Source organism: Lepidochelys kempii, chromosome 4, assembly GCF_965140285.1.
Source record: "Lepidochelys kempii isolate rLepKem1 chromosome 4, rLepKem1.hap1, whole genome shotgun sequence".
Classification (NCBI taxonomy): domain Eukaryota; kingdom Metazoa; phylum Chordata; order Testudines; family Cheloniidae; genus Lepidochelys; species Lepidochelys kempii.
Genome location: NC_136383.1, coordinates 25,857,379 through 25,884,023, shown reverse-complemented (window position 1 = coordinate 25,884,023; position 26,645 = coordinate 25,857,379). Strand labels below are relative to the sequence as shown.

At 39.6% G+C, this 26,645-nt stretch overlaps 1 protein-coding gene across 10 annotated transcripts in view; it reads left to right on the top strand.

Moving 5' to 3' along the window:
* The first annotated feature begins 273 nt into the window (after window positions 1–273).
* Window positions 274–26,645, top strand: part of STPG2 (sperm tail PG-rich repeat containing 2) — a 407,840-nt gene continuing 381,468 nt past the window's right edge. For 7 of the 10 annotated variants that reach the window (XM_073340745.1, XM_073340746.2, XM_073340744.2 and 4 more), the window contains exons 1-5: window positions 814–1,021; window positions 4,033–4,142; window positions 9,204–9,362; window positions 10,997–11,161; window positions 14,850–14,981. In XM_073340745.1, coding sequence (XP_073196846.1) covers window positions 916–1,021; window positions 4,033–4,142; window positions 9,204–9,362; window positions 10,997–11,161; window positions 14,850–14,981 — 672 coding nt within the window. In that variant the 5' untranslated portion in view covers window positions 814–915. Of the gene's footprint in view, window positions 332–813; window positions 1,022–4,032; window positions 4,143–9,203; window positions 9,363–10,996; window positions 11,162–14,849; window positions 14,982–26,645 lie in introns of those variants that run through there. The other 3 variants (XM_073340747.1, XM_073340741.1, XM_073340740.1) reach the window with 2 other exon arrangements.

Genomic DNA, 26,645 nt, shown 5'->3' with positions numbered 1-26,645 from the left:
CTCTGAAACTTGTCTGGGGTGTCACCCAGAAGCATAGCATACGTTTGAACTACAGATAGTATAGAGCCAATACTTATAACTTTAAATTAAAAAATGACAGATGCACACAGATAGCATAATCATAACCAGCAAACCATAACTTTGTTTTAGACACCTTATTTGACCCCCTTTATACAAGATTTGATGCCACTAGACGACCTTGGTTACAACAATGATCTATAAGGTCCCAGTTCAGGTCAATAACATCACATGGGAGAAAAGGGGAGTGCTGTGGGAAGGATGGCAGGGGCAAGGCTCTGTGGTGGGAGAGAGGAAGGCTGCCGAACAAGGGGTAGGGATAGGCTCTGTGAGGGGAAGAGGAGTGCTGCAGGGTGGGTGGGAAGGGCAGGCTCTGTGGGGGATAGGGGAGCTCCGTGGGGCAGGTTCTGTGGGGAGAGGAGAGCGCTGGGAGCAGGTTCTGTGGATGGAGAGGGGAGCGCTGCAGGGCAGGTCGCGGGGGAAGGGGAGGCTCTATGGGGGAAGAGGGGAGCGCCGCGGGGCGGACAGCGGGGGAAGGGCAGGCTCTGTGGGGGGGGAGGGAGAGGGGAGCGCCGCGGGGCGGACAGCGGGGGAAGGGCAGGCTCTGTGGGGGGAGAGGCCAGCGCCGCAGGGGGAAGGGGAGGCTGTGTGGGGGGAGAGGGGAGCGCCGCGGGGCGGGTCGCGGGGGGAAGGGGAGGCTCTGTGCGGGGAGAGGGGAGCGCTGCGGGGCGGGTGCCCGAGGGCAGGGGCGGGCGGCCTGGCAGGCAGGCTGGCTGGCTGGCTGGGGAGGGGGCGGGGCTGGTTCCTCGGGCCGGCCCGGCGTGTTGGGCCCCGCGGTGTCCATGGTGACTGCCGCCCCCGGCCAGCGCTGGCTCTCGGGGTGCGGGGCCAGCAGACATGTACGACCGCGCTCCGCGGGCGCTGACTCGGCCCGCGGGGGGCACCGAGGCTCATGTGGGGCCCGGCTCCTATCAGCTGCAGCCCGGGAAACAGCAGAAAGCAGGTAACGGGCGGGGAGTGGCCAGATTCACTCCCGGGCTCCCCCTGCCCGCTCCCTGGCCCGCCCCTGTGCAGGGACCCGCCGTCGCACCCACTCCCCGGTGTCTGCTGCCGCTGGGGCTCGCAGGGCCATCAAACAGCCCACGTCGGGGCTGCTACGGAGCGGTTACAACCCCAGGCAGGGTTGTGTAGGACGGTGCCAGTCACAAACCTGGGCTGCGCCCCCCTAGAACTAGGCAGCGAGCAAATAATAGGTAGCCCAAGTCGTGCAGCTGAAACTGATATTCACCGAGGTCTGGCAGAGAGCCCAGGCCTGAGCTGCTCCTGTTAAGGGCAAGGTTTGACCCAGAGAAAGGTCGGAGCATAGTGTAGGGAAAAGCTGCAGAAGGAGGGGTGCACCTCGAGAGTGCTATCTCCTTGTGAAAGGGGGAGTGGAGACAAGGCATAAGTAGTTTTTACTTCAGTTTAGCTAATGGAGATCAATATATAGCCTCCTCCCCACCCAGGGTTTACCTCACTAGCTACATAGAAGTAAAAACTACCCCTGCCATGTCTCTGCTGGGATTTTTCGTCAGGATAGCTGGTTGAGTTGGTTCTCAAAATGGAGGTGATGTGATTCCTTTCTTCAACTTGAACTATCTCTTCCTTCCACATATTTAAACATGGTTTACCTGATTCATATCTTGCACAGGTTTTACACTCTTGTAACAGTACTGACTTAAGCAGTGTTACTCCTGATTTGTTCCTGTGTGAGAGGAGAATTAGGCCCAGGCACTTTTTCACAATGTCCTATGCTCTCCCCCCAAAAATACTTGTATATGGTATTTTTGATGGAGATGCAGCCCATGTGAGAGAAAAATCTTGGAAATCCTGCAATACAAGGTCCGAGGTACAAAGTCCAGCAGTCTGCCACACTGTTAAAATGATGGCTTTGTATTCAGAAATACCTTTCTAATTCTCTTGTTGAAAAACCTTATCTAATTCTCTATCCCACTTTGACATAAATGAGTTTTCAGTAGGGTTCAGTGTGTAGCTGGGCTTTAATATATTTTACTAGAAGTATTTTTACTTCCTTTATACTGAATAAACTAAATTGGGTCTCCTTGAGTGGCTTTGAATTTCCATTTATATTCTTTTCAACAAGAGCAAGGCTCTGCAGCTGAAGATATAAACATATGGGGATATCAGACAAGTTATTTTTTTCTCTATTTAAAGGAGGAATGACTTGAGAATAGCTGTCTGGAGTATTGGAATCCTTCTTTCAGCCTAATTAGTGATATCTTAGAAGCAGGTGTATAGAACTCAGTCTCAGATACAAATTGAAGTTAAAGGAGCTATGAGTAACAGTCTCTTCCCAATCAGCAGTCAAAAGTCAAGATGGATATAGAGTTAAGTTAATATGTTCTTTTGTAGCACTTAAACATGGATTAATTATAAGGCCATGCCAGAAATACAGACTTCATTAGGTTGTCCCCTAGTATCACTCATCAGAGGTACAGCCTCTGAAAACACCAAAACCCTCTAAATTGAGATGTCAGATACAATAAGATTTTACCTAATTTTAATTATCTTAATTTTATCTGTGAAATGGTAAATTAAATGCAGTGTTTATCCCTTTTAAGCCATATAACTGGTTTTAGCCCTTGAGGGCCATTTTGTGGATCTTACGAATGAAAGTATTAGTAATGGAAGTGAGGAGCATTAAAAATAAACAAATGTAACATTTCTTCTTCTATTTGCTCCTATTTCTTTACCTTCCCTCTTGCTGTCAACATTACTTTATCTCAGAAGTAAAATGAAAAATCCACTGGAAACTTCCCTAATGAACCTGAAGTAGGAGACTGCGTTGCGTTTAAATACAACTAAAGTAAATCCCAGTTGAAAATAAATTCAATTGTAATTAAGCATTACTTCATTTACAGGGAAGTTAACTCAATTTTAAACACTTTTCTATAATTTTATGTACATCTATCCAACCTTACTACATAATACCTGTGGCGTGCGGGATGTCAGACTAGGTGATCATAATGGTCATTTGTGTGTTTAAAATATAGGAAATCTATGAATAACTTTGTATAACATTTTATACAAACTATCTCAACTTCTTTATGAAGTTAAATAACATTGCTTAGAGTTAAGTAACAGCAGAAGGGGAGACAGAAATTAGGAGAAGTTGGTAAAGGAGAAAAGCTATGTTTTTACTCAAGATTTTAAATGAAATAGAGGATCAGTGAGGTAGAGAGATGCAGAAGGCCATGAGAATTGCCTGCAGCTGCAAAGGAGGCAGCCCCTTTACCAACAGTGGCCAGATTATGTGAAGGGATTGTGAGGAGCCTAGTGTAATCTATATAGAAAGGGAATGGAGCAAATTCATGGAGCATTTTAAAATCAGAAAAGGGAATTTTGAACTGGATCCTCTAATGAATGGGCAGCCAGTGTAGTTGTTTGAATATCGGGGTAGTGAATTTGCACTTCTCTGTACATGTGAGAAGGAGGTCAATAGCATTCCATGGATTGATTTTTCATTGCTTAATAGTCTTTCAGTCAAAACTGGATGCCTTTCTAGGTCAACCAAATCAATGGAATTGATGCAGGAAGCATTTGGTGAAATTCTATGGCTTATGTTATGCAAGAGGTCAGACTAGAAGATCCTAATGGTCCCTCTTGGGCTTAAAATCTGTTAATTTCTTCTGAGCAAGCAGGAACCTGAAGATATAGGGTTTGGAGAAGCAATAGAGAATGGGCTTCGGTACTCTGTTAGCTGCTTCAGGTCTAAAATATAATTACGGAGATGGCTTTCTGCCTTATAAAATAGCTTTATCGTTTTTCAGTCGTAAACTCTAACATTATTCTTTATATATTTCCCATCTTTTCAATGGAGCAGAAAAATTAGATGAACCAAATGTTTTCATTACTGAAAAATGATTTTGATGCATATATGGACTCTTTGCTTTCCTGAACTCTTGTAAGTGCATATGTTTTACTTGTTTTTTTTCCTACCCCCCTCATTTGCAGATGGCTATGCTCCATTTCTTTCTTTGACAACTCGAGACTTTGCCTTTACTTTTCCAAACGCTGAGGTTGATGTTCCAGGACCAGGACACTATGATATTGCCAAAGTACAGGTAAAATCATAGAAGTTGCATTAAACAAGTTAAGAGAAAGGAAATTTGCTCCCTGACTTTCAAAATGGTAATAACAAGTGGTGTTCATAACAAATTTCAGTGGAACAAATCAATAAACAACCTTCTCCTTACATTAAATTGGCCAGGAGTGAAAGAGACAGCATGATGGGAAGTGATCATTTGGACAAGAACTTTTATTTATATACATTCCTTTCCCCCTCTTTGTTCTGTCTCCTCATGCATGCCCCCTTTCCCCCACCTGCTCTACTTCTTTCCCCAGTGGAAAACTTACAAAAGAGCCCTTGATGTCCCCAAACATGATGTTGCTGGATGCTTGGTAACAGTTAAAAATTCATTTTTTTTCTGAATGCTTTTAAGTAGCTGTCTGACTCCCTAGACGTTCTGTTGTTTTCATGCAGTTCCCTTCCAGTAGTAGTAGGTACTTGGTGTATAGTGTAGGTCAAGATTTCTTGGTGCCGCAATGTACTAACAGAGAATATCATTTTAAAAGAGCTAAGACCCATGAGGGTTGAGTAATGAATGCTATATTGATTTTGATAAATGAAACTGTTTAGTAATGGTTCCAGTAAGAATAAAGGAAGTTCAGGTTAATGCTGGATGAATTATTTGAGAGCAAAGGCAAAGGAACCTTCTCAAGCTTGCTTGGTAGGTTTCTGTATACTCTATTACAGTGGTGCGCAAACTTTTCCAGTCGTGCCCCACCCTTACCATTTATGGAATTTGTTGCTCCCTCCCTCCATTACTAGTAATCTGAAACTGTTTGGGTTTTTTTGCCAGGGCTCTACCCTGTAGCGGGACTGCCATAATAGCGGGAGCGGGATAAAAATTCAACAGTGTGGGAGTGGGTATTGCAGGGTGGGATGGGAGCGGGATTAAAAAAATAGCCCTCCTACACTGCAAGCAACATGAATGTCCCAGAGAGCAGCCACCACTTTCTGGCTGCCCAGCTCTGAAGGTAGCGCCGCCAGCAGCAGCAGTGCAGAAGTAAGGCCACCTTTACTTCTGTGCCGCTGCTGGTGGCAGTGCCACCTTCCACAGGCGCTGGCTTCCTCCAGGCCCCGGGGTGCTCAAATGCCCGCTCCACCCGAGGCCCTGCCCCCACCCGACCCCTTCCCCCAAGCCCTCACCCCTGCCCCACCTCTTCCAGCCCCAGAGCACACACAGAGTTGGGACCTATGCCACCTTCAGAGCTGGGCAGCTGGAGAGTAGCAGCTGCTGGCCGGGGCATTCATGTGGTTTGTGGTGTGGGAGGACTGTTTTTATTTTTATCCCACTCCCATACCAACCTGCAATACCCACTCTATTTTTATCCCACAATACCCACTCTCTTTTTATCCCCCCTCGCTATTATGGCAGTGGATCCTGCAGGACCTATGGGATCCCGCAGGACCCGTGGGATCCCAGTTTCTTGGTGCCCAATTAGAGAACCTCTTGCACCCCCCTAGGGTGGCATACTTCCTGTTTGAACACCACTGCTCTATTGTACGTGTGCTTTTAGGATTTCAGTAATAACGTTTGAGCATAAGCTTTCGTGAGCTACAGCTCACTTCATCGGATGCATACTGTGGAAAATACAGAAGATGTTCTTATACATACAAACCATGAAAAAATGGGTGTTTCCTACCTACACCCCCTCCCCCCCTACTGTTCCTCAGACGTTCTTGTTAAACCCTGGATTTGTGCTGGAAATGGCCCACCTTGATTATCATACATATTGCAAGGAGAGTGATCTCTTTAGATAAGCTATTACCAACAGGAGAGTGGGTTTGTGTGTGTGTGGGGAAAAAAAAGTGGGGGGGGGAGAAAACCTGGATTTGTGCTGGAAATGGCCCACCTTGATTATCATACACATTGTAAGGAGAGTGATCACTTTAGATAAGCTATTACCAACAGGAGAGTGGGGTGGGGGGAGAGAAAACCTTCTGTAGTGGTAAACACCCATTTTTTCATGGTTTGTATGTATAAGAACATCTTCTGTATTTTCCACAGTATGCATCCGATGAAGTGAGCTGTAGCTCACGAAAGCTTATGCTCAAATAAATTGGTTAGTCTCTAAGCTGCCACAAGTACTCCTTTTCTTTTTGCGAATACAGACTAACACGGCTGTTACTCTGAAACCAATAATAACATTAGCATTAAAGAGAAGCTGGAATTTTATTTAATTCCTTCATTCTCCATTTATCTGAAAACATTGTTTGCTTGTTAGTTAAATTTAAATCTAATAAATATATCTATTTGAAATCACTTGAAAGGCTACAGAACTGAAACGTTTTAATGATTATATAGGTCCAGATTGTATCTGGCTGCTTTGAGGATGTTGTAAGGGTGTAAAGGGTACCAGAAGGCTCCCTTCACCCCCACATCCATGCGCAGGGATTGGCCACAATTGCAGGCCCTGAGCTCTTTTGAATACAGAGAGTTGATTCCTCCTAGCATTCTCCTGCGTGCTCAAAACACTCAGAAGTGGATGGTGGGGCTCCTGGTCACCCTTCCTGTATCTGCAGCCAAAGCTGGTCAGATGTGTGGGGAGAGTGTGTTGCTCCTTTGTATGCCAGAAGCTGAGGATGGGTACTGCTTTTCTGGGGCAGTACTGCTCATTACTACCGCCAAAGTGGGCCAGTGCCTATAACACACAGTTGAAGTTGTTATAACTGTGTATTATAAGTAAGTCTGCATGTCAACAATCTCAATGTAAATACATAATTTAAATTTAATTAAGACGAGGTATTAAACACTTGAGTTTACAGTTCACTTTTGGAATTAAAACAAAACATGACTTTCATGCTATCTGTTAGCAATTATGAAATATGTAAAAACAATGCAATTAGTGTACACATTAAACAGTTTCTAAAGTGTGCTGCTATTTTACAGTGGAAAAATTCATTATTATGAATATGTCATTGTAATGTAGTATATTTGTTTTTTGACCTTCTCCATTGCAGACTCTTTTAAGACTTGCTGACTACAGTTTACAGCCTCCAGTGGGAAAAGGCAGTAATGCAATCAATTTCATACTAGCACGCTGTAACAGCAATCATAGTTAAAAGTATCAGAAGGTCTCTTCAGTGCTCTTCCTCACGTTTTGTCTTCTTGCTGAATCTTGTTCTGTTTTAATTTGTAGTGTGAAAAATTAAATAATCCCTCAAAATAGCAGTTTATGTATACTAATCTTTAATTGTAATTGTAAATTAGCTGTGTAAGGAAAAGGTACTTCAGGCTTTGGCAGCACTTAGGCCTTGTCTACACTACGGGGGGAGATGGGTCTAAGTTATGCAACTTCAGCTACGTGAATAATGTAGCTGAAGTCGTTGTACTTAGATCTACTTACCACAGGGTCCACACTACGCGATGTCGACTGGAGACGCTCTCCTGTTGACTCCCCTTGTGCTTCTTGTTCAAGTGGAGTACAGGAGTTGACCGGAGAGCGATTGGCGGTTGATTTAGCGGGTCTAGACCGGAGAGCGACTGCCAATGCATCTGTCGCCGCGCGTTGAACCCCCGGTAAGTGTAGACAAGCCCTTAGAGTTGATTATCAGTCATCCAGTGTGGAACTTGTAGACAGCCATTTTCTTTTATGGCAGGGTAGTGGTGGGGGGAAATACTATAAACAGTGCACAAGTACACCTGTTTTAGAAAGACATTTTATTCCTTTCCTCCCTGATATATCATAATATATTACTTTGTTTCATTAATATCACATTAATACTGTATTTTCCTGAAATCTGACATAATGCAGCACACACGATGGAATGTGATATGACCTAAAACAACACAGGTAAAATGAAGTAAACAAAGCAACTTCTGACATTTTATATTTCTGTAAAATTTGCATTTGTAGAGTAATTATAAAAATACATTTCTGTAACTTCTGGTTTACTAATTGGTTATGGATAGGTTGTGCTGTTATTAATGATTGTCAGGTACAGTAGCAGCACTAATGCTGAAATAAGGTATTTGGTGCTCCTTTGAGGTTCTATCCCCAGAATATGTCTTAGTTCCCTTTAAATTGCAACATCGGGAGTACCTCATTTGTGTTTCTTCTACTGTGTTCTGAAGAAAATGGCAAAACCTATTCATATTATGAGCCAGCTCTAACCTCTACTATAGCTGCATGAGTTGTAATTCTGTAAGTACTGTCTCAAGGTGTCGGGCATCAGTAGCTCCTCCCTCCCCTTTGGACTTCTTCCTTACATCCCTTCACTTTCTTGAAGGCCTGTCAAAGACCTCAGCCCCCAAGAACGGACAGTGACAGGTACTCATTAGAAACCAAAGGTCACATAGTTGGTGGTTCTAAAGCTGTCATCATCTGGATTCTTATAATGGAACTTGTTTACTATTGGTGCTGCTGCTACTTCTCAATCATTGATCAGAAGAACACAACCTATTGATTCTGGACCCGGTGTATTGAAAATGCAGAAGCTTTTGTATGTACAATTCAACTCAAATTTGTTAAACATATTGATATTTATATAGAAGGAACCAGTGGTCTAACTTTTGGTGGCACAGCATTAGATAGTAAGTTCTCTGGGGCAGAGACCATCTTTTTGTTCTGTTTGTACAGTACCTACCATGTTGGGCTCCTGGTCCATGTTTGGGGCTCTCTTAGGTACTATTGCAATATGAACAAATAGATGATGATAATAAATTATATAGTGTTTTTCCTTTACTAGAAAAAGAAGAAACAACAACTAATATCTTATTGCATTAGAAAGCACAGGGATACTTGTAATTTGCTGAGGAGTATTGCTGTAAGAAATTTTAAAATAGCATTTCATTAGAGAATGCAGAGGTGGAACAAATATTTTCAGCGTCTTTGTCTAAATAGTTGCATTTCCTATTTTAAGTCAAGTAAAACAAAACTGAGAAAAGAAAATTGATCTGCATCTAGAGTATTTTAATATAAATTAGTGCACACTTTGTCAGCTCTTTGGTTTAAAGGACTGGGTATCAACTGTTTTTTTATTTTGTGAAGTTCTTGTCAAGTTCATAATTAATTTTACTTTATAATTTTATAGAATATTCATGTTTTCATATTTTTAGAATAATATAAAAGGTGGTGAGAGTCCGCAGAACAAAGAAAAACGTTTCAAAGAGATCCGTACAGAAACTCCAGGACCGGGAAGCTATAACCAACCTCCTGCTGTGGAGTTAGAGATTAATAACAGGAAGGAGAGACAGCCTAAAGAACATCTTCAACAGGTATGTTAATAAAAAAGGACTATGCCATATTAATTGATCACAAATGTAAACATAAAATTTGTGAAAACATTAGTAAACATATTACTGAACTTAATCTTTTCAAAACCAGCCTGATGTAGTACAATTGCATACCTACAGTGATGCTCACAATTATCACAAGACAGATCAGTTGATGAGAGGAAGTTGAATTAATGCAGGGAAAATAAATACTGAAAAATGAAGCAAACAATAATCTGTAGAACTACTGTGAAACCGTTTCAAATAAGAATAAATCTTTTAAAAGACTAATCTTCCAGTATACACTAAAACTACAATCTTCTCTCTGCCCGATTCAGAGGAGGGAGGTGGATCCACTTCTCCTACCTCCCAGATGAGTGCCTCAGTCACCATGCTGTAGAGTAATTCTCACTTCTTCTCTTTGGTTCAAGACACATTTATATATTTATGCAAAGTGGAATGGTGTCAACAGGCGAGGTTGAGGAAAATAGCATGTAGCCTGGTGGCTAGGGTGCTGAGCTGGCAGGGGAGAGAACCAAGTTCAAGGTCCTTCTCTGAGGAATACTTAAGTGTCTACACAAAGTAGAAAGCTTCAATAGGAGAGATCAAGAGCAACCCAACCCAGAAAAATCTATAGCCTGGTGGTTCTGATGCTCACCTGGGAGTGGGGAGGTAAGACTTCAAAGCTAGCTCAGGTATGCCAACCTGTGCTGCAATTACACCTCCCTACTGCTGTCAGAAGGTTACTTGGTGCTTCCGCATTGGCTACAGTGCATGTGATTACCTGTACTGGCCCTTTCCCTGGTAGAGGAGTAGAATTTCATGGGTTGTGCTTGAGTAGTGTTCAGACTCAAAAATCCATGTTCAGCACAGATTTGGTGGTCTGACATTTATTGAAATAGGGTATAGCAACATTTTAATTTATATGGGTTAAATTTATAGTTACCAGAAAGTTTTTTTAAGAGCTTCTGTAGTTAACTTCAAATAGAGTAGAACTCCTTAGATGTGTTTTGCATCATTGCTTTATTGTATCATTCTTTATGTGTCAGCTTTCCTCATGTGACTTTTATTTGTAATTTATCAGCATGGCAGTTGAATTACCTTTGGGTCATAAATGACAAAAGTTTATTGCACATTTGGTAGTAATAGATCACTGAAAGAAATGAGATTACAGTCAATTATATAGGAAGGTAATAATGTAATCATAAAGATTACTGTGTAAATTTTATTTTACCAAACTATTAGTAGAATTTATATCCATGCAAATAAACAGATCAGAAATTTGAAGTTAGCTGAAAAGGGATAATATCAAATTGGGGAAATCTACACAGAAAAATAAAGTTAAATTTTCACTCTGCCAATAAGATTATATGAACGCAAAGTGCTGTACTGTTATCCTTCTACGTATGTGACATTATAACATTCAGTGGTTACTTAATGATTCACTCGTACACTGACATCTATTAAAAGTACATGTGCTTTAAAACATAAAAATGAAAAGTTAATATTCTAGACCACCTTTTTAATAAAGTGTAGGGCTGTATCTTTTTCTTTGGGTGCATTCACCTTTGGTTTATGCAACATGGGTGCCATGTGTTTGTGATCTAATTTAAAGCACAATCTAATTGTTTTTACAGAGGACTGCTGGCAGTATAAAAGTCTACCGAAAAGTGGATGGTCCCTCTATCCCTTCTCCTGGCCAAGCATTTGGGTATGAAGAAGCTGAGGATGGCACTCTTATTAAACAATACCCACCTCAAAGAGATGTGACATTGGGTCCAGCATACTATCGACCAGTAATTGTAAGTAATTTTAGAACAATTTCATAAGACTGGCCACAGGTTTACAAAATAATTTAAGGTTGATCTTTAACTATAAAAGGTTGTCATGACATATTTTCTCTTAAGAGTGAAAGTTAATGGCGTTGGTATCATTATATATTTTGGGATGGCTATAGAGCCAATTTCATTTTTGATTTATATGGGTGCAACTCCATTGAAATAAGTCGAGTGGGACCTACTTCACTATTGTGGAATTTGGCAGAAAGAATAGAAAACAGTATAGATTTAAAAGGCCGTTGCTACTACCTCTTCTAGTTATGGCCGTGAATTTTGTAGAGCCCTACTTCTGTATCTAAACAGGCTGTTTATGCTGAAGCAAGTTAGAAGTTTTGACAAACTATTTTGATGTTGATAATTTTAGCAAAAATATTCATTTCCTTTGGGATTGCAGCCAGAGCTAGAGTGGAATACTACCATTCTTCCCCTTCACCCCAGTCTCTTCCCTGAACTAGTGGTAGATGAAATAAAACTAATGGCAAGTAAATAATAGTCAAACTCTTATCCATAGTTTGCTTTGTAGTCTTCTGTATTTTTGTCAGGTTGCTTTGCATGGTGCATAGAGTAATTAATAATCTCATTATTTGCCAGTTATCACAAAGGATGATGTGGGCTGCTGGGGCAACTGAGAGCAAGGAAAGCTGTCTCTTTTGTATTCTCAATGCATCTCCTCCTAATCCAGGGCAGTGTGGAGGAAAAAGAGGAAGCAGCCACACTTGAATGTAGATCGATGAGGAAGAGGGCAGAGTGGGGAGAGAGACAGAGCAAGCTGGGGTGGGGAAGACAGGAACAGGAGAAGAGGGAGATGAGGACATACGGGCACAGGCTGGAGTAGGACATTCTAAAGTTTGGAGGCAGGACGGGGCAGGCTGGGAAGATGATGCCGAAGGGTCTATAACCATTAGAGCACAGTCCCCTTCAGAACCTGGAATACTTGTGTAACATTTTCATCATCTTATTTTAAAGCGGTATGATTTTGACTTATGTTTTGTAGTTTCTCTGCAAGGGCTTGGTCTTGCAATGTGCTGAGCATTTGGCTCAAATCCAGCAAAGCACTTAAGTGAATGTGCTACTAAAAGTATATGAATAGTCTCATTGACTTTAATGAAACTTCTTACATACTTAAAGTTATGAATGGGCTTAACTCCTATGCTTTATCTGGGGCAGACTGCTCAGACCCTTGTATGACTGTATCTCAAAGTTGAAAGTTTATCCTGAAGTTTAGAGACACCACTGCACATGCCTCTAATTTGAGGTTAATTCTTTTGTAAAGTGATTTAATAATGAGTAACACTGACTGGAGAGACATCTGAGGGAAGTCTTGTTCACTTGTAATTCAACCCTGGTTGATTACAATTGCTTATGTGCTGGAGATTGGGAAATGGCAGTAGAGAAACACTGTCTTGCAGTCCTACTCCCTGAAACACAAGAGCTTTTATGGCTGTTTTGTGTTTTCAGGGTCTTAATTTGCTTTGGCACCATCATTTATTTTTTTAAAGAGTAAAGCATCACTGTAAAAAACAAACAGAATACCCCTAGTATCTTGCCCATATGTTCAGGGTTTAGCTGATAGCCATATTTGGGGTCGGGAAGGAATTTTCCTCCAGGGCAGATTGGAAAAGGCCCTGGAGGTTTTTCACCTTCCTCTGTAGCATGGGGCACGGGTCACTTGCTAGAGGATTCTCTGCTCCTTGAAGTCTTTAAACCACGATTTGAGGATTTCAATAGCTCAGACATAGGTGAGAGGTTTTTTGCAGGAGCGGTGGGTGAAATTCTGTGGCCTGCATTATGCAGGAGGTCAGACTAGATGATCATAATGGTCCCTTCTGACCTAAATATCTATGAATCTCTGAATCTAGTATGTTCTTTAGTAAAATCTGGAAACTTTAATGAAAAAACCCAACATGAGTCCAAAGTAAAAAAGGACCCAACAGAGAAGTCTGTACAACTCACTAGTACAGAAATGGCATCTCTGTTAGACTTTTGGCCACCACCTTTCCTGTTTTAATCATAATGCTTACCTGCCCATCAGAGACTCTACTTTTTTTTTTTGCAGTAGAATGTCAACATAAATCAGGAAATAGTATGGGTTAAAGTGTTCACAGATTTCTTAGGAATTTAGCTGTTTGACTTCCATTAACATTTATGAGAATTAAACATCCAAATCTCAGTTGATTTGCAAAGAATGTTTATTCCAAGGGACATTGGGACCTTGTCTTTATTTTTTAAGTGTGCTATGAAGGCTTGTTGTCCAAATTTTGGTTGTTTTAGTTTGATCCCCAATGACTGCCTACCCAAAACATTAGTTATTGTCTTCAAGGGTTTTCAGACAGATAAGTCCCCTCTATAGCTGAAAGCCCCTGAAGCCAATGATATGTCTTTGCTGCAGACAAAGTATTCTCTTTACTGTGGAATAACTAACATACATTAGCTGTCCTGCTGTAAAATCCTAGTGAAGACATGGCAATGTAGTTTTTACCACAAGGTTAAATAGAGAATTTGACCATTGATGGGGAGTATAGGATTGACCTTGCTTAGCTCACCTTGCAATTAAAAACATCAGTGCCATGTCTTCACTAGGATTTTGCAGTGGGATAGCTTATCTGTGTTAGTTATCACACAGTAAAAACACAACTTTTTTGGCAGTGAAGACAAAGCTTTAGACTACTATAAAGCCAACGTGGGAAAGTAGACCAGTGAAATGTTGACCACTGGGTAAGTGAGAGAAAGGAAAAGAAAGTTCCTGTTTTGCTGTTGGCAGCAACAGCTGCTCTCCCATCTTGAAGGGCTAGATTGTTGATTAAATCCCCTTATACTTTTATGAGAGCATAACTAGACCATTAGAAGGCCCAGTTTCTGCAAAAGTCCACTGGGTCAGGTACTTTTTGGGTATTAAAAGGGCAAAAAAGCATGAAGCCATGGAAGTGGAGGGGAGGTTTGAAGCTGAGATCTGGAATAAAAATGCCTGGAGATAGCTCTTTCCTCCAAAGTCAGAACAGAGTCAGTTCTTACCTATTATTGCTGAACTGGATGTCTTGAGCCCCCAAGAAGGAAATTTCTTGATCAAAATAAAAAAACAGAGTCAACTTAGATACTGATGTTTCCCTGATCCTTTAGGGAACTAATGACCATTCTGGTCCTTCAGGGAGGGAAAAAATCTGCTGTTATTTAGCAATGTGATGCTAACTTTCTTTTTTATTTTCTATGTGTGGTGTGTCATTTGTTGGTTCTCTCACAACAAGCTTATATGGTGATTTCTGCTTTAAAAGATTTGTAAGTTAACAAGGATTTTCTCTTTATGGATTTCTAGTGGGATGACTTTGTTTTTGGTGATCAGCTGGAGTGGATTTGACCAAATGTCTGGATCTCTCAGAGTTAAGGAATTACACGTTTGTAGTTTATGAAAATTAAACTGAATTAAAACCAACCAAGGCAATATGTTAGACTGACAAATTTTTCTGCAAAAACAAAACAAAAACAGTACAAATGTATATAAGTCACTAGTCACTTAATGTAGCTCATCTGCAAAATGCATGTGATGCAAACGTGTTTAGATTCCGTGCTCTTGTTCTAGAAGAGGTCTCTTGAAGCTTTTCCTTTTTCTTTTGTCTTGTGTAAATTTTTGCCCATTTCTATTTGTTGTCTGTGACAGGGTGCTATCAGCAGCATCCTAATCACTGACATTGCTTCAGCCTGGAGAAGGCAGCAGGCCCAGCTGAGGACAATTATACACTTTCTGTATGGGGAGTGTGAGAACCTGGGTGACCATCACTGGGCTAACAAGGTAATTGGGGAGAATATAAGGGGAGGAAATAGAAAGCAAGGGGTAGCTCAGAAAGAGGCTCAGAGGGTGAGCTTGTGTGTGGGAGTGAGAGCTGCATGGAGGCCTACTGTTGCTGTAAACCTGCAGTGAACAATGAATGTTATTATGTAAGAGAGGAATAAATACATACCTTGATGAAAGATAAGCAGTCTGGTGTGTGTTTGTGACTGTGAAACTACCTAAACTAGACAGGTAGTGCAGTTCACTGGGTGGTGATGAAGGTGTCCTGTGAGTGTCCCAGTCAGTGGCATTTGTCTTGAACAAGATGCAATACGAAGTTCTGTATTTTAGTTGAATGGCATATAATCACTGCTCTTTGTTACAGTTGCATTGTGGGTTTGAGTCATTTACAGATAGCCCTTATTACTTAAAACTTCATCTTATTCATCGTAACGGGAGACAGTAATTTTTAGTTTGTAACTAACAAAAATAAATATGGGAATAATTCAGCACTTCTTTGTAGTTACTGTTTATTCCCTATAACTATTTTTCCAGCAAGTGCATTAGGGGGCAGCAGAGTCATTACATTGACTCAGTTCCTTATGATTTCCAAGTGTTATATGCTAACATTGAATAGGAGTTGAAGTTGTTAGCTTTTCCATTTGAAATCCCATTTTCTATTGGTGTATTATGCTGCTACTACAGCAGAGTCTTCATGTAATACTTCACATTTTCAAAGCACTATGCAAACATAAATAACCTCTCAAAATACCTATGTGATTAAGGTACATTTTATTTCAGTTTACAGATAGGTTAAATGACATTCAAAGCTGCACAGTAAAATTAGTGTTTGAGCTTGGATCAGATTTAAGAATTCCTGGCTCAGGAATGTTTCACTGGAGCATTCTACCTTACTGTATGTTGGTTGTTTAAAAGGGTGGAAAAAAGCACTCTGGCAAAAGCTTGCTATACAAGGTTTTATTCAAAATTCACATTTCTGTATAACTTTAAAAATCATATTTATTTAGACATTTTACATTCTAAATGTAAAAGAATAAATTAAAGTTTCCAAAAACTTAAAATGGTTTTGATTTTTAAAAAATTGTCAATCATTTTGTAATTGATAAATCTGAATAATTTTTTAACATTTTGATCTATACTGAGATTAATGGACACAACAGGGTTTCTGAAATTTTGGATAGAGAATTCTGTACAAGTTACTTTATAAATGCCAAATGGTGGTGAAAAGAATTTTTAAAATAATACTGTGGCTATGATTGAGTTGAAGAAAGTTTTCTCCACCGCCAACATAGTTTCGTCAAAGTCCTGACTACTGGTTCTCTATACTGCATATATATTTGGGGTGTCTTCACCCTGACACTGTCAAGTATTTTGCACTGTGAGACTTTTCTATCTATTTGGTGGACAAGTCTGATTGTATTCATACAGGGTTGACTGCTTCCGAGGTAACTGTTCTGTGACAAGGTAGACAACAAATGTTGAGAGGTTCTGTGAGAACTTTTTGGATTTCAGTTTACAAACTCGGTGTGTATCCTTCATTGGTTGAAGAAAGGGAAAAAAACCAACAACTCACCTTGCAAGGGAATACAGAAGAATACGGGTTCTCTTATTGGTAGGGATTATCAACACTTCTCTACACAAGGTGCTTAAGTGTTTTTCTAAATGAGTGTAGATAATCTTGCCAATAATTTCTGTCTCTAATTTGCTTTCTTTAGGAATAGGTTATGAGAAGTTAACAGTGAGGCAGTTCTGCATTTTTTTTTGTGTGCTTGTGGTGGTTTTTGTTTGTTTGTTTGTTTTCCTCAATCATTTTAGCCTGATTTTAGATCTGGATACCGTTTTTGGGAATTGGCAAAGACCAGGTGAGAGCCTGGCTGTGCTGAAGGCAATAATAAAACTCCCACTGACTTGGGTTACAGCCTTGTTTAGGATAGAAGTAATCATGTATTTTCATTCTTCTGTGTCTGACAGGGCTCAAAGGGTCGAACTGGGCAACTGCTCATTTGTTTTGAGGGCTCTCTTACATAGAGGTACTTTAAGGCTATGATTTGTAACTTCTGTTTCAATATAGAAACAGTTTGTGTTATATTACAGATGATAATCTTTCTAACCAGGTGTGGTTAATACTGTAAATAGTTTCTGTAGGATTTGTTAATATCTTGATTTTGAAAATATTTCTTGTGGGACTACATAAGCAATAACAATCCCAGTCTGTGTTTTCGTCAGTGAATATACATGGTAGACATACACCAGCATTTCAGAACTGGAGAGTTTTATTGTACTAATAAATGAGTTCCTTTTTTTATAATTTTTTTGAAAATTTGATTTTAGAACACCTATATATTTACAAAAGGTGTATCTGTTTAAATTATAGTTTTTACTTATTGTTTCCTTTCATCCAATAAGAGGCTTAAGTGCTTTACAGTTAACAAAACAATATAAAACAATATTAGAAAAGAAATAAAATGATAAAAAGCCCAAACAAAGTTGACAATATATTTAAAATATTTTTTAGGTATTCTTTTCTTTCAGTATGTATTATGCAGTGCCTGTGATAGTCTGTTTTTCTATTTCTGCTTTCTCTTTTTCCTAGATTACTGAGTTTCTTTGCTTATAGAGAGATGGTGTGGGAGAACTGTATAGTTTTTCTCATATTAATGTGTGCATTACTTCAGTCCAGACCTTCCCTTCTGATCCTTCTTTCCCTCATCTGCTACTGTTCTCATGTGACTCCCTGGGGTTGGCCTAGTCTTTTCCCATGGGTACTATTTTGGATAAGCAATTGAATTCCCAAAGCACTCTGAGTTTCAACCTGATCTAAGGCCTCAGTCCAGCAAAGCACTTAAGCAAGTGTATAACTATAAGCATGTGCATAGGCCTGATGACTACTACTCACATGCTTTAAGATAAACATATTTAGGTACTTTGGTTGATTAGGGTGGCTTATATGCAGTACTAATAAAAATCTGTCGCTCCTCCTTGTGATACTGGGCCAGACCCTTTGATACTGATGGAGCTCTGCAGAGACTTTAATGAAAATAACCATTTGCTATTTTTATAATACAAATACTTACGTTGTTTAAACTGATCACAGTGCTCTAAGAGTTAGTTTTAAAAAAAGGTGGTTTATTTTCTGTGTTTCTTCCAGGGAGCCATGTGAAGGGTTTACATGTTGGCAGCTGCTGTGATGTACTGGTGGGAGTGTCAGGCTGGGACTTAGGGAACTCTTTGGAAATCGGCTGTTTGCCCATAAAATAGTGGTTGGAGGGAACTGTGCTGGTACAATGTGATAAGGACAGACTAGATGAATAGAGCAGCAGAATGGAGAGGTCTGACCTGAGAGCTGCTCTCTATTCTAAAGTAACAGGATCTGCAAAAGGCTTACTCCCATTGTGAAGATGGTGGCATTAGCAGCTCAAGTTAGGAAAAGGGAAGAAAAATAGCTAAATCAGGTGTATTATTTTTTTAAAGATTTCTTTAAATATATTTTAAAATACATTATACAAAAGTATAGTTTATTTACATTACTTCATGAAATATGTAATTTGTGAGTGAGCTGGTTATAAAGGTTCCATAAGCCGTGTGTATGTGTAGTTAGTTTGTCCACATCTTCAGGCAATTAGGTCACAGCTTTAATCCAAGCCATTTTATGACAACACATACATAAAGTTTTAGGTAACATTTCAGAATATGAAACACACATTTTTTGTCCATTTAAAACAGCATGTGGAATCATCCCAAATCTGCTTTTCAAAGTTGGGTATTCAAGCTAGGAATACAGCTGGAGTCTGACACTGACATATTAGCTAAAGTTGGAATCATGCTGGGAACTACCTGCGTGCTTCAACATTGGAAGGCAGTCCATTAGTGCCTGAAATTAATGCACTCTGGGACTTTTAATTCTTCACGGAATCTATTTCCATATTTAATTACGGGAAAGTCATAGAAAAAAGTTACAAAGCACCTTCTTCATCTATTTCATTGTCAACGGGAGTGGCGATTAGTAATTCTTCTTCAAGTTATACTGCAATGTTCACTTAAAATAATGCAGCTCCTTGCTGAGTTTGCTTCAATTAAGCCATATTTTATTTGCTAATGACTTACCAAGTTGACAGTGACCTTGAAGTTGGTATTGTCAACACTTCTTGGCATAAAGAGCTTGGTGATTTAGAGTTATTAAGAGTGCATCAATTTATTCTTCAGTCTATGACAGTATTTCTAAAAGGCTTTTTAATTCCATTACAGATGGGATATTTTACCTGAGTAATGCAAAGGGTAGTGAGTTAAGTAGCAGTCAATTTATATTATTTTTAATGCAGAGTTTTAATCTGTGTATATAAGATGATGTTTTTAAAGTGTTTTGAGGTTGAAAAAGAATAGGCAGTTATTGGATCACCTTTAAAATTGTGGAACTGCTTGAATCACTAAAAATGCTCTCTTGATGTCAAATGTTTGTGGACTCGAAGATTCTTGCATATTTCTAAACATTTAAGTATTGGATTTCAGTGTGGAATGAAAAAAGCATACTGTATGACACTCCATCAGGAAAAAAATCTCAAAAATTTAAAAAATGCGTAGATGATTTAATCTTTGTCAAAGCCACTGGTGACAGTAACATTGAGCTTAGTAATAAATGAAAAGTTAATTCTTTATGAAGGTTGTTCAATAACCTTAAATACAAGAGATTCAGTAATTCATTTACATTTATATAGGTTTATAACTTTGTATACTTTATCAGATAATCATGCCATGATAGTAAAACTAAAGGTCTGCATAATTATGAAGTAAGCTGTAGGGGCTGAGTAGAAAGTTTTAGGTCATTAAAATAACATATAGGACAAATCACTGTGATAATGAACTTTAGAGTGTCTGTCATTAAAACTACTTCTGTATTTCTCAATTCATTGTTTTGCCACACTTCCCTTTTCGGAAGGTGATGTTGCATGTCTTTTTAATCCAAATACACAATGCATTCATAATAAAAATGTCAACTCATGCAGGTTTGCCTTTGGGGATTGTATCATTAGTTAGTTTCTATTTCCTGAAATTTTATATGTTAGACAGTGTCTGTCTTCAAGTGAAGAAAGACCTAACCTTGCATAATGAGCTCAGAAGACAAGCAGCTGGTAATGCTACATATTTTTTTAAAGGTAAAAATATAATTGCATTAAAATGTAATTTTCCTGATTGATGCATTTTAATTACTTTATTTTTGTGTTTCCTTACTTGATTTGATTTTGGCTCTGTATGCTGAATATGAATTATTTTTAATTGTTTTTCATTGGGCCACCATTTTCCTCATCCATATCTCTAAAAATTGACTTGTTCTATATTGTCTTAAAAAATGAGTAACATACTGTAGAAATTAACTTCAATGGAACCATCAAGATGTTCACATACCATAACTGACAAAATCGGATTATAAAATCGGATTTCCCTTCCTCGTGCTATCCCTTTACAGGTCACATCTAAAATTGTAGTATAAGGTCTTTGGAATAGGGATTGTACCATTGTATCTGTTTTATGAAGTGCCTAACACACTTTTGAGTGCTGAATAAATGATATATAATAAATGAAAATACATCTGTTCCTTACATACTCTGTTTCCAATAATTAGCAAACTAAGGCCCAATTCAAGAAGACACTTAAGTTAAGCATGTGGGTAAAGCACAAATATGAAAATTATTTTGAACTTCTGTAAACTAAATAAAGCAATTCTAAAATTGCTCATTGAACAAATCATATGTCTTAAACATTTTACTGTATAAAGCATTACTAAAGGCATTTATAGCAATATTTTGAAGTTGGGGCAACATAGTTGTTATGTACTGAGCGTAGGCTGCTTAAGACATTTTTTAAATTAGTACAAATCTGATTAGTTTTCTTTCCAGAGCCGCCCGGGGCGGGGGCAAGTGGGATAATTTACCCCAGGCCCTGGGGCAATATACTATACTATAGTATCACAACTTTTTTTTATGGAAAGGAGCCCCCGAAATTGTTTTGCCCCAGGCCCCTGAATCCTCTGGATGGCACTGTTTCTTTCCTACCACCATTAGATTACATAATGTGTGCTAAAAAATAAATTAGTAAGGGAGCAAGACAAATAATTTTCCTATTAATCATGCAATGTGTTCAAATTTAAAAGATGCATAGAAAATATTTTTAATTTAGTGTCCTTTTCAATTTTTCATGGAAAATAATTTTTAAAGATAGGGTGAAATCCTGCCTTATTTAAATCAATGGCAAAACTCCCATTGACTACTGTGGAATAAGCCAGAGTTTTTAAAGCAGGCTTTGTATGAAGTAGGAGAATTCCTGCTATAACTTTTTAATGTCTCTCTTACATTTTTTTTTAAATTTTTACATGATTTCCAATACCACTATCATTAAACACACCATCCATTTTATTTATAGGATAACAAAAGGACTTTGTATATACTTCAAGGACATTCAGGATATAAAAAGTTCAATACATATGTGTCTTTAATATATACTTCTGAATGGAATTTAACTATGGGCCAGATACTCTTGCACTGTATGAAGTTATTAGCTCGCCAGGTATTGCTTCCCTTGAGAGAAAAGCAAAAACATATTAATGAAATGATGTCCTAGTAACATGACAGTCTACCTGTGTCCATTTTCCTTCTTAATGGGCCTTGATATCCTTGCTATAGCTCTGCGTATTCTTTCTTAAAATTTTCGCCCGTTCGCCCCCCACAACCTTGCTATTTTCACAGCAGCTGTTCTTCTGGATGGGATTCCATTTGAAGGACATTTATATTTCACCCATTAAGTGGTCAAAGAAATTAAGACTGACTGGTGTGAGGCCATTGTCACCCAATGTCTCCACAGATCATGGACGATATGTTGGAGTTCAGGGCTATCAAGCTTTGGGGGTCCTCTGACACCTAGCCAGAGTGGTTCAAATGGACCGGACTTTTCCTGCTGTGGGAAGGTTCTGCGCCATGCACAGATCCCCACATGATGATCTGGCCCTAATCTTTTCCAGTTAAATAAAGTTGGATCTAGCCATATCTGAACAAAAGCATTATTTACAGTTGTGGTTATATACTAGAACAATAGTAAATGTTGCCTGACAGAAGTCACCTGATGGTGCTAAAGTCCTATTAACTGTGAAAATTAGAGGTAGTTCTCACCAAGAATATATTTTATATAATTTTTCTATATATATAATAGTGGCATCTTATGCCAGTTATAGGAGGTGAAAGTGAGGTAGAGGTGCACAAGAAAGGAAAATATTTTGGTTTCTTAATTTTGTAACAGTTGACAAAATTCTATGTAAAATTTGTAAGCATTTGAATTTTAATGTATAGCAGGTACCCCTGAAAATGGGTAGAATGCATCCAGGAATTATACATTTTTGACAACGGGGTCAAAACTATGTCAGACATTTTATCCCTATATTTTCAGATCTGTGAATTCATGTGCATATTGGAAAAAGGTGACAGGGAAGACGATCATCCTTCTTGAACAAGGACTTCTGCTAATCAAACTTTGTTTGTACTAAACAGTATATGTGCTTGGACTAACATTTCACCAAGGACAGCATCCTGGATGCAGAGTCTATTAATGGCAGCAAAGAGAATAATTTTTAAGATATTGGAAAGACAGAGCTCTCACAACAGAGGCTGAATGGACAGTTAGCCTTACTCAGATTGCATCTCTTGGGATAATGATTTTTTTCATATGCAAGGAAGGGAGATCTATTTGAAAACCTGTGGAAACCATTTATGGATTATACTTATGGGTCTGGATTAACATGTGAAAATATATGCTGCACTATATTTGTTAGGTGCATTGCTATATAGGGAAGACGAAACCTTTAAATATGCATTCCACCATCAAGTATTCTGGTTCTTGTTTTGTTTTATTCTCTGGGCAAGTAGTTGAAGGAGTGCACATGTTTTCAGGTAGATGAGAGTAACAGCATTCTCTGATGGTGTTGTAAGCATATGCATTATGAGTCTGACACATGAAGAAAAGGGCCAGTATAATAATGTGTCTGTATAATAATGCCTGGATCTGTAATTTTCACTCCATGCATCTGAAGAAGTGGGTTTTTTATCCACAAAAGCTTATGCCCAAATAAATCTGTTAGACTTTAAGGTGCCACCGGACTCCTCGTTGTTTTTGTGGATACAGACTAACAGGGCTACCCCCTGATACTATGACGGATTGAGAAATAGAACCCAGCTGTTCTAGGTCATAGTCCAGTGTCTGAAACACAATACTTCTTGCAACCCTCTGCCTCAGTCACTCTCCGCCCTTTGAACTGGATAAAGCAGAGGTCATGTAGAAAAGTATGTGATCCTGTAACTAAAGACTGTACCATAATGCATACACTCAGAAGGTTGCAAGGAAGACCCTAATTCTGCTAACTTTTTTGAAGGTATGATTTTGCAACTTTAATCTTTTTCATGTAGTTTTTACATGTCATTTACTATATTTTTTGAAAAGCAAGCTGAAAACCCCCCCTCTCATTCCATCATGGAATAATAATGACTTACTCATGGGTCATCAGCAAGGTTTGAATCCAGGATCTCAAGATTCACAGGACAGATCTCTACCACTTATGAGAGTAACTGATAGAGGATAACAGCCTAATACTGCTATGTGGACCAGTCATTAGAGGGAAGCCTGTGACTTACACAACTATTTTCTAGACATCAGAAGAATGTTGGGAATCAGGATTCCTTGGTTAGATTCCTGGTTCTGGAAGGGAGTGTGATCTAGTAGTTTCAGACAGCACAGCCAAGCATACAGATTTGTAATATTCATTCTCAAATGCAGTGTCACTTAAACGGATGGGACTTAGAGCCATATTGAAGACAGGGTTCTAGTCCCGGGATGCTAGAAGTATTCTTGTACAAGCTATGCCATGTCCCCTTTCTGTAAAATGAGGAGAACATTTACCTACCTTTTAAATCTGAGGCCTTGCTCAATAGTACGTTTACATAATTATGAACACCAGTCACTGAAAGTGCTTGGCTGAAGTCAAGAAAAGATTCCTTCCCCTACGCCAGAGGGAAGAGGATGCTGTTGTGCATGTGTCCTATCTGAAGTTCCAGCTCTGTGCCTACTACAAAGAAACCCAAGTGGGACATGGGAGCATACTTGATGCATGAGCATGCAGGTGTTCTCTGGGGCTGGGGCATGCATAGTGCAGATAGAACGTCTGAAAATTCTAGCAGCAAACCTCTAAAAACCATTTACTCATAAATGAAGATGATGATTTTCAGAGGCTTATAAGTCAAGAAGTTCTGGGTGGATTTTCTTGGGGAAAGCAAAAGGCGCCTTTCCGATTCCAGGACTGACTTCCTCTTGATGCTCAAGTCCCTATTCCAAACCGTGGAAGAATTAGAGCTCTTCAAAGAAATGGAAAGATTTTTCAATATTGGGAAAGCTACCTTTTTTTCTCTAAATTTGTTCTTAAAAATTGCTGAACTGTTTTTGCCAAAAGTTTAAAAAACTCAAAGACCAGGCATGGGAACTGTCAGCCTGAATGATTGTTTAGCACTTTTTTAAGCAGCTGAAAATGGGCTTATGTCACTCTTGACTAGAGGCACTGCTACCGTATCTGCCTAATATACCATCTTTTCCACTTTAACCTAATTTATCTGTCTTGTATACCAATAATGTGTATCCAAGGATCACTATCCCATCATGTTTCTGAGAAGGCAGTTATGTTCATTCTGGTTCCAGTTTTAAGTGTCTGGAATTGTTGTAAAAAACTTTATATTTTTTGTTTGGGATTTTCAAAGGCACTTTAGGATCAGGTGTCCAACTCCCATTGAATTTCATGCCAAACTTTTTCAAACCCCTTTATAAATCGCAGCTTTTGTTCCTAACAGTTATTTCTTAATGTTTGTCCTTTTAAATGTTTGACATGAAATTGGGTGAAATTCAGGGGTCTTGACTGAGTTTTACTTCAAATATTTGGATACATCTGAATGCAAAACTCAGGTGTTAACAACCCAAACCAAATAAAAGGTTTGCACAAACACCCTGTGAACCAAAGTTGGTGAGTTTTACACCGCTGTACATATTTTCTCCAGCTATTTAAGACTCATGACCTATGCGTAAATTTATGTAACCAGTCACCTGGCACAAATGTGAAATTGGAGCATGACATGAATGGATAGTGGGGCAGAATGATGTGACATGAAGATGAAATTTCAGTTGTTTGACAGCCTTTCATTAAGGGACCTGTCTCTTCTGGTCTACGTTATCTAAAGTCCACTGAGTGTTATATGGGGATTTGTTTTGCTGTGGGTGGGTGTTTTGTTTTGGTTGGTGTTTCCCAGACTAACAAGACTTAGGTGAGAAGGCTATGACAGACACAGAGGCAGCAGTGGTAGTGACCCAAGTACTGGAAGACACTATGAAGATGACTGGATGGAGAAGCTGTGGCATGTACATATCCTGGAGGGGGTACCTGTACAGAATTTCGTCTGCATGAAATGCCGCCTGATAGAGCTGATGGAAGAGAAGATCCTAGGATTGGAGATGCAGGTGGAGACTCTGGTTGAGTTTAGAAGGGGGTTCGAGCGGATGATGGAGCAAAGACTTGAGGAGGCTGAAGGTAAAAGCTCATACTTGCAGATGGAAGCAGGACCAAAGAACTCTGAGGGGATACTGCTGGGTGAGGAAAGTGGACAGTGGAAGCATCTGACTAGGAGAACCAGGCAGAGAAAAAGATGGGGCAGTGAAGGAGAAATAGAGTTCAGGAACAGGTTTGCAGAGTTGGAAAATGAAGAAGGGGCACAGCAGGTGGTCACTGAAGGTGAGAGGGCAAGGAAAAATAGAAGAGCAGATAGTCCTATTGGAAGAGGGCAAGAGTCAATGGAGATAACAACATCAAATAGGAGCCCCAGGAGGATACAGGATGGGATGCAGAGGATTTGCAAGGGACAATATGAATCAAGAGGACTTGTGGCCAGATGGAACAGGGGATAGACTGGAGAATCGCACCATTGCCAGGAAAAGGCAGGTCCATGTGATTGAGGACTCATTACTGAGAAAAATAGACAGGCCTGTAACAAGAGCTGACCCAGAGAACAGAAGGGTGTGCTATCTGCTGGGTGCTAAGATACGGGATGTGGACCTGAGGCTGAAGAGAATCCTAACGGGAGCAGGAAAGAATCCATTGATTATCCTTCATGTGGGAACAAATGATACGGCTAGATTCTCGCTGGGACATATCAAGGGAGACTATGCCAGGTTGGGGAAGATGCTAAAGGAAATTGAGGCACAGGTGATCTTCAGTGGGATTCTGCTTGTTCCTAGGGAAGGGCAACAAAGGTGTGACAAGATTATGATAATCAACAGATGGCTCAGGCAGTCATGCTACAAGGAGGGCTTTGGGATGTATGGCCCCTGGGAAGCATTCATAGACAGAGGACTATTCTCTCGGGATGGACATCACCTGAGTAAGGAGGGAAATAGATTTCTAGGATGGAGGATGGCACAACTGATCAAGAGAGTTTTAAACTAGGAATTCGGGGGAGATGTCCAGGTAATCTCCACGCCAGTTGTGCTCTTTGAGAGGGAAGAAAACGAAGTAAGAAAGGATACAGCCGGGGGTAGCAGAATGGACATAGGGCAGAAGGGCAGTGTACATAGCAATCTAACAGGTAATATTGG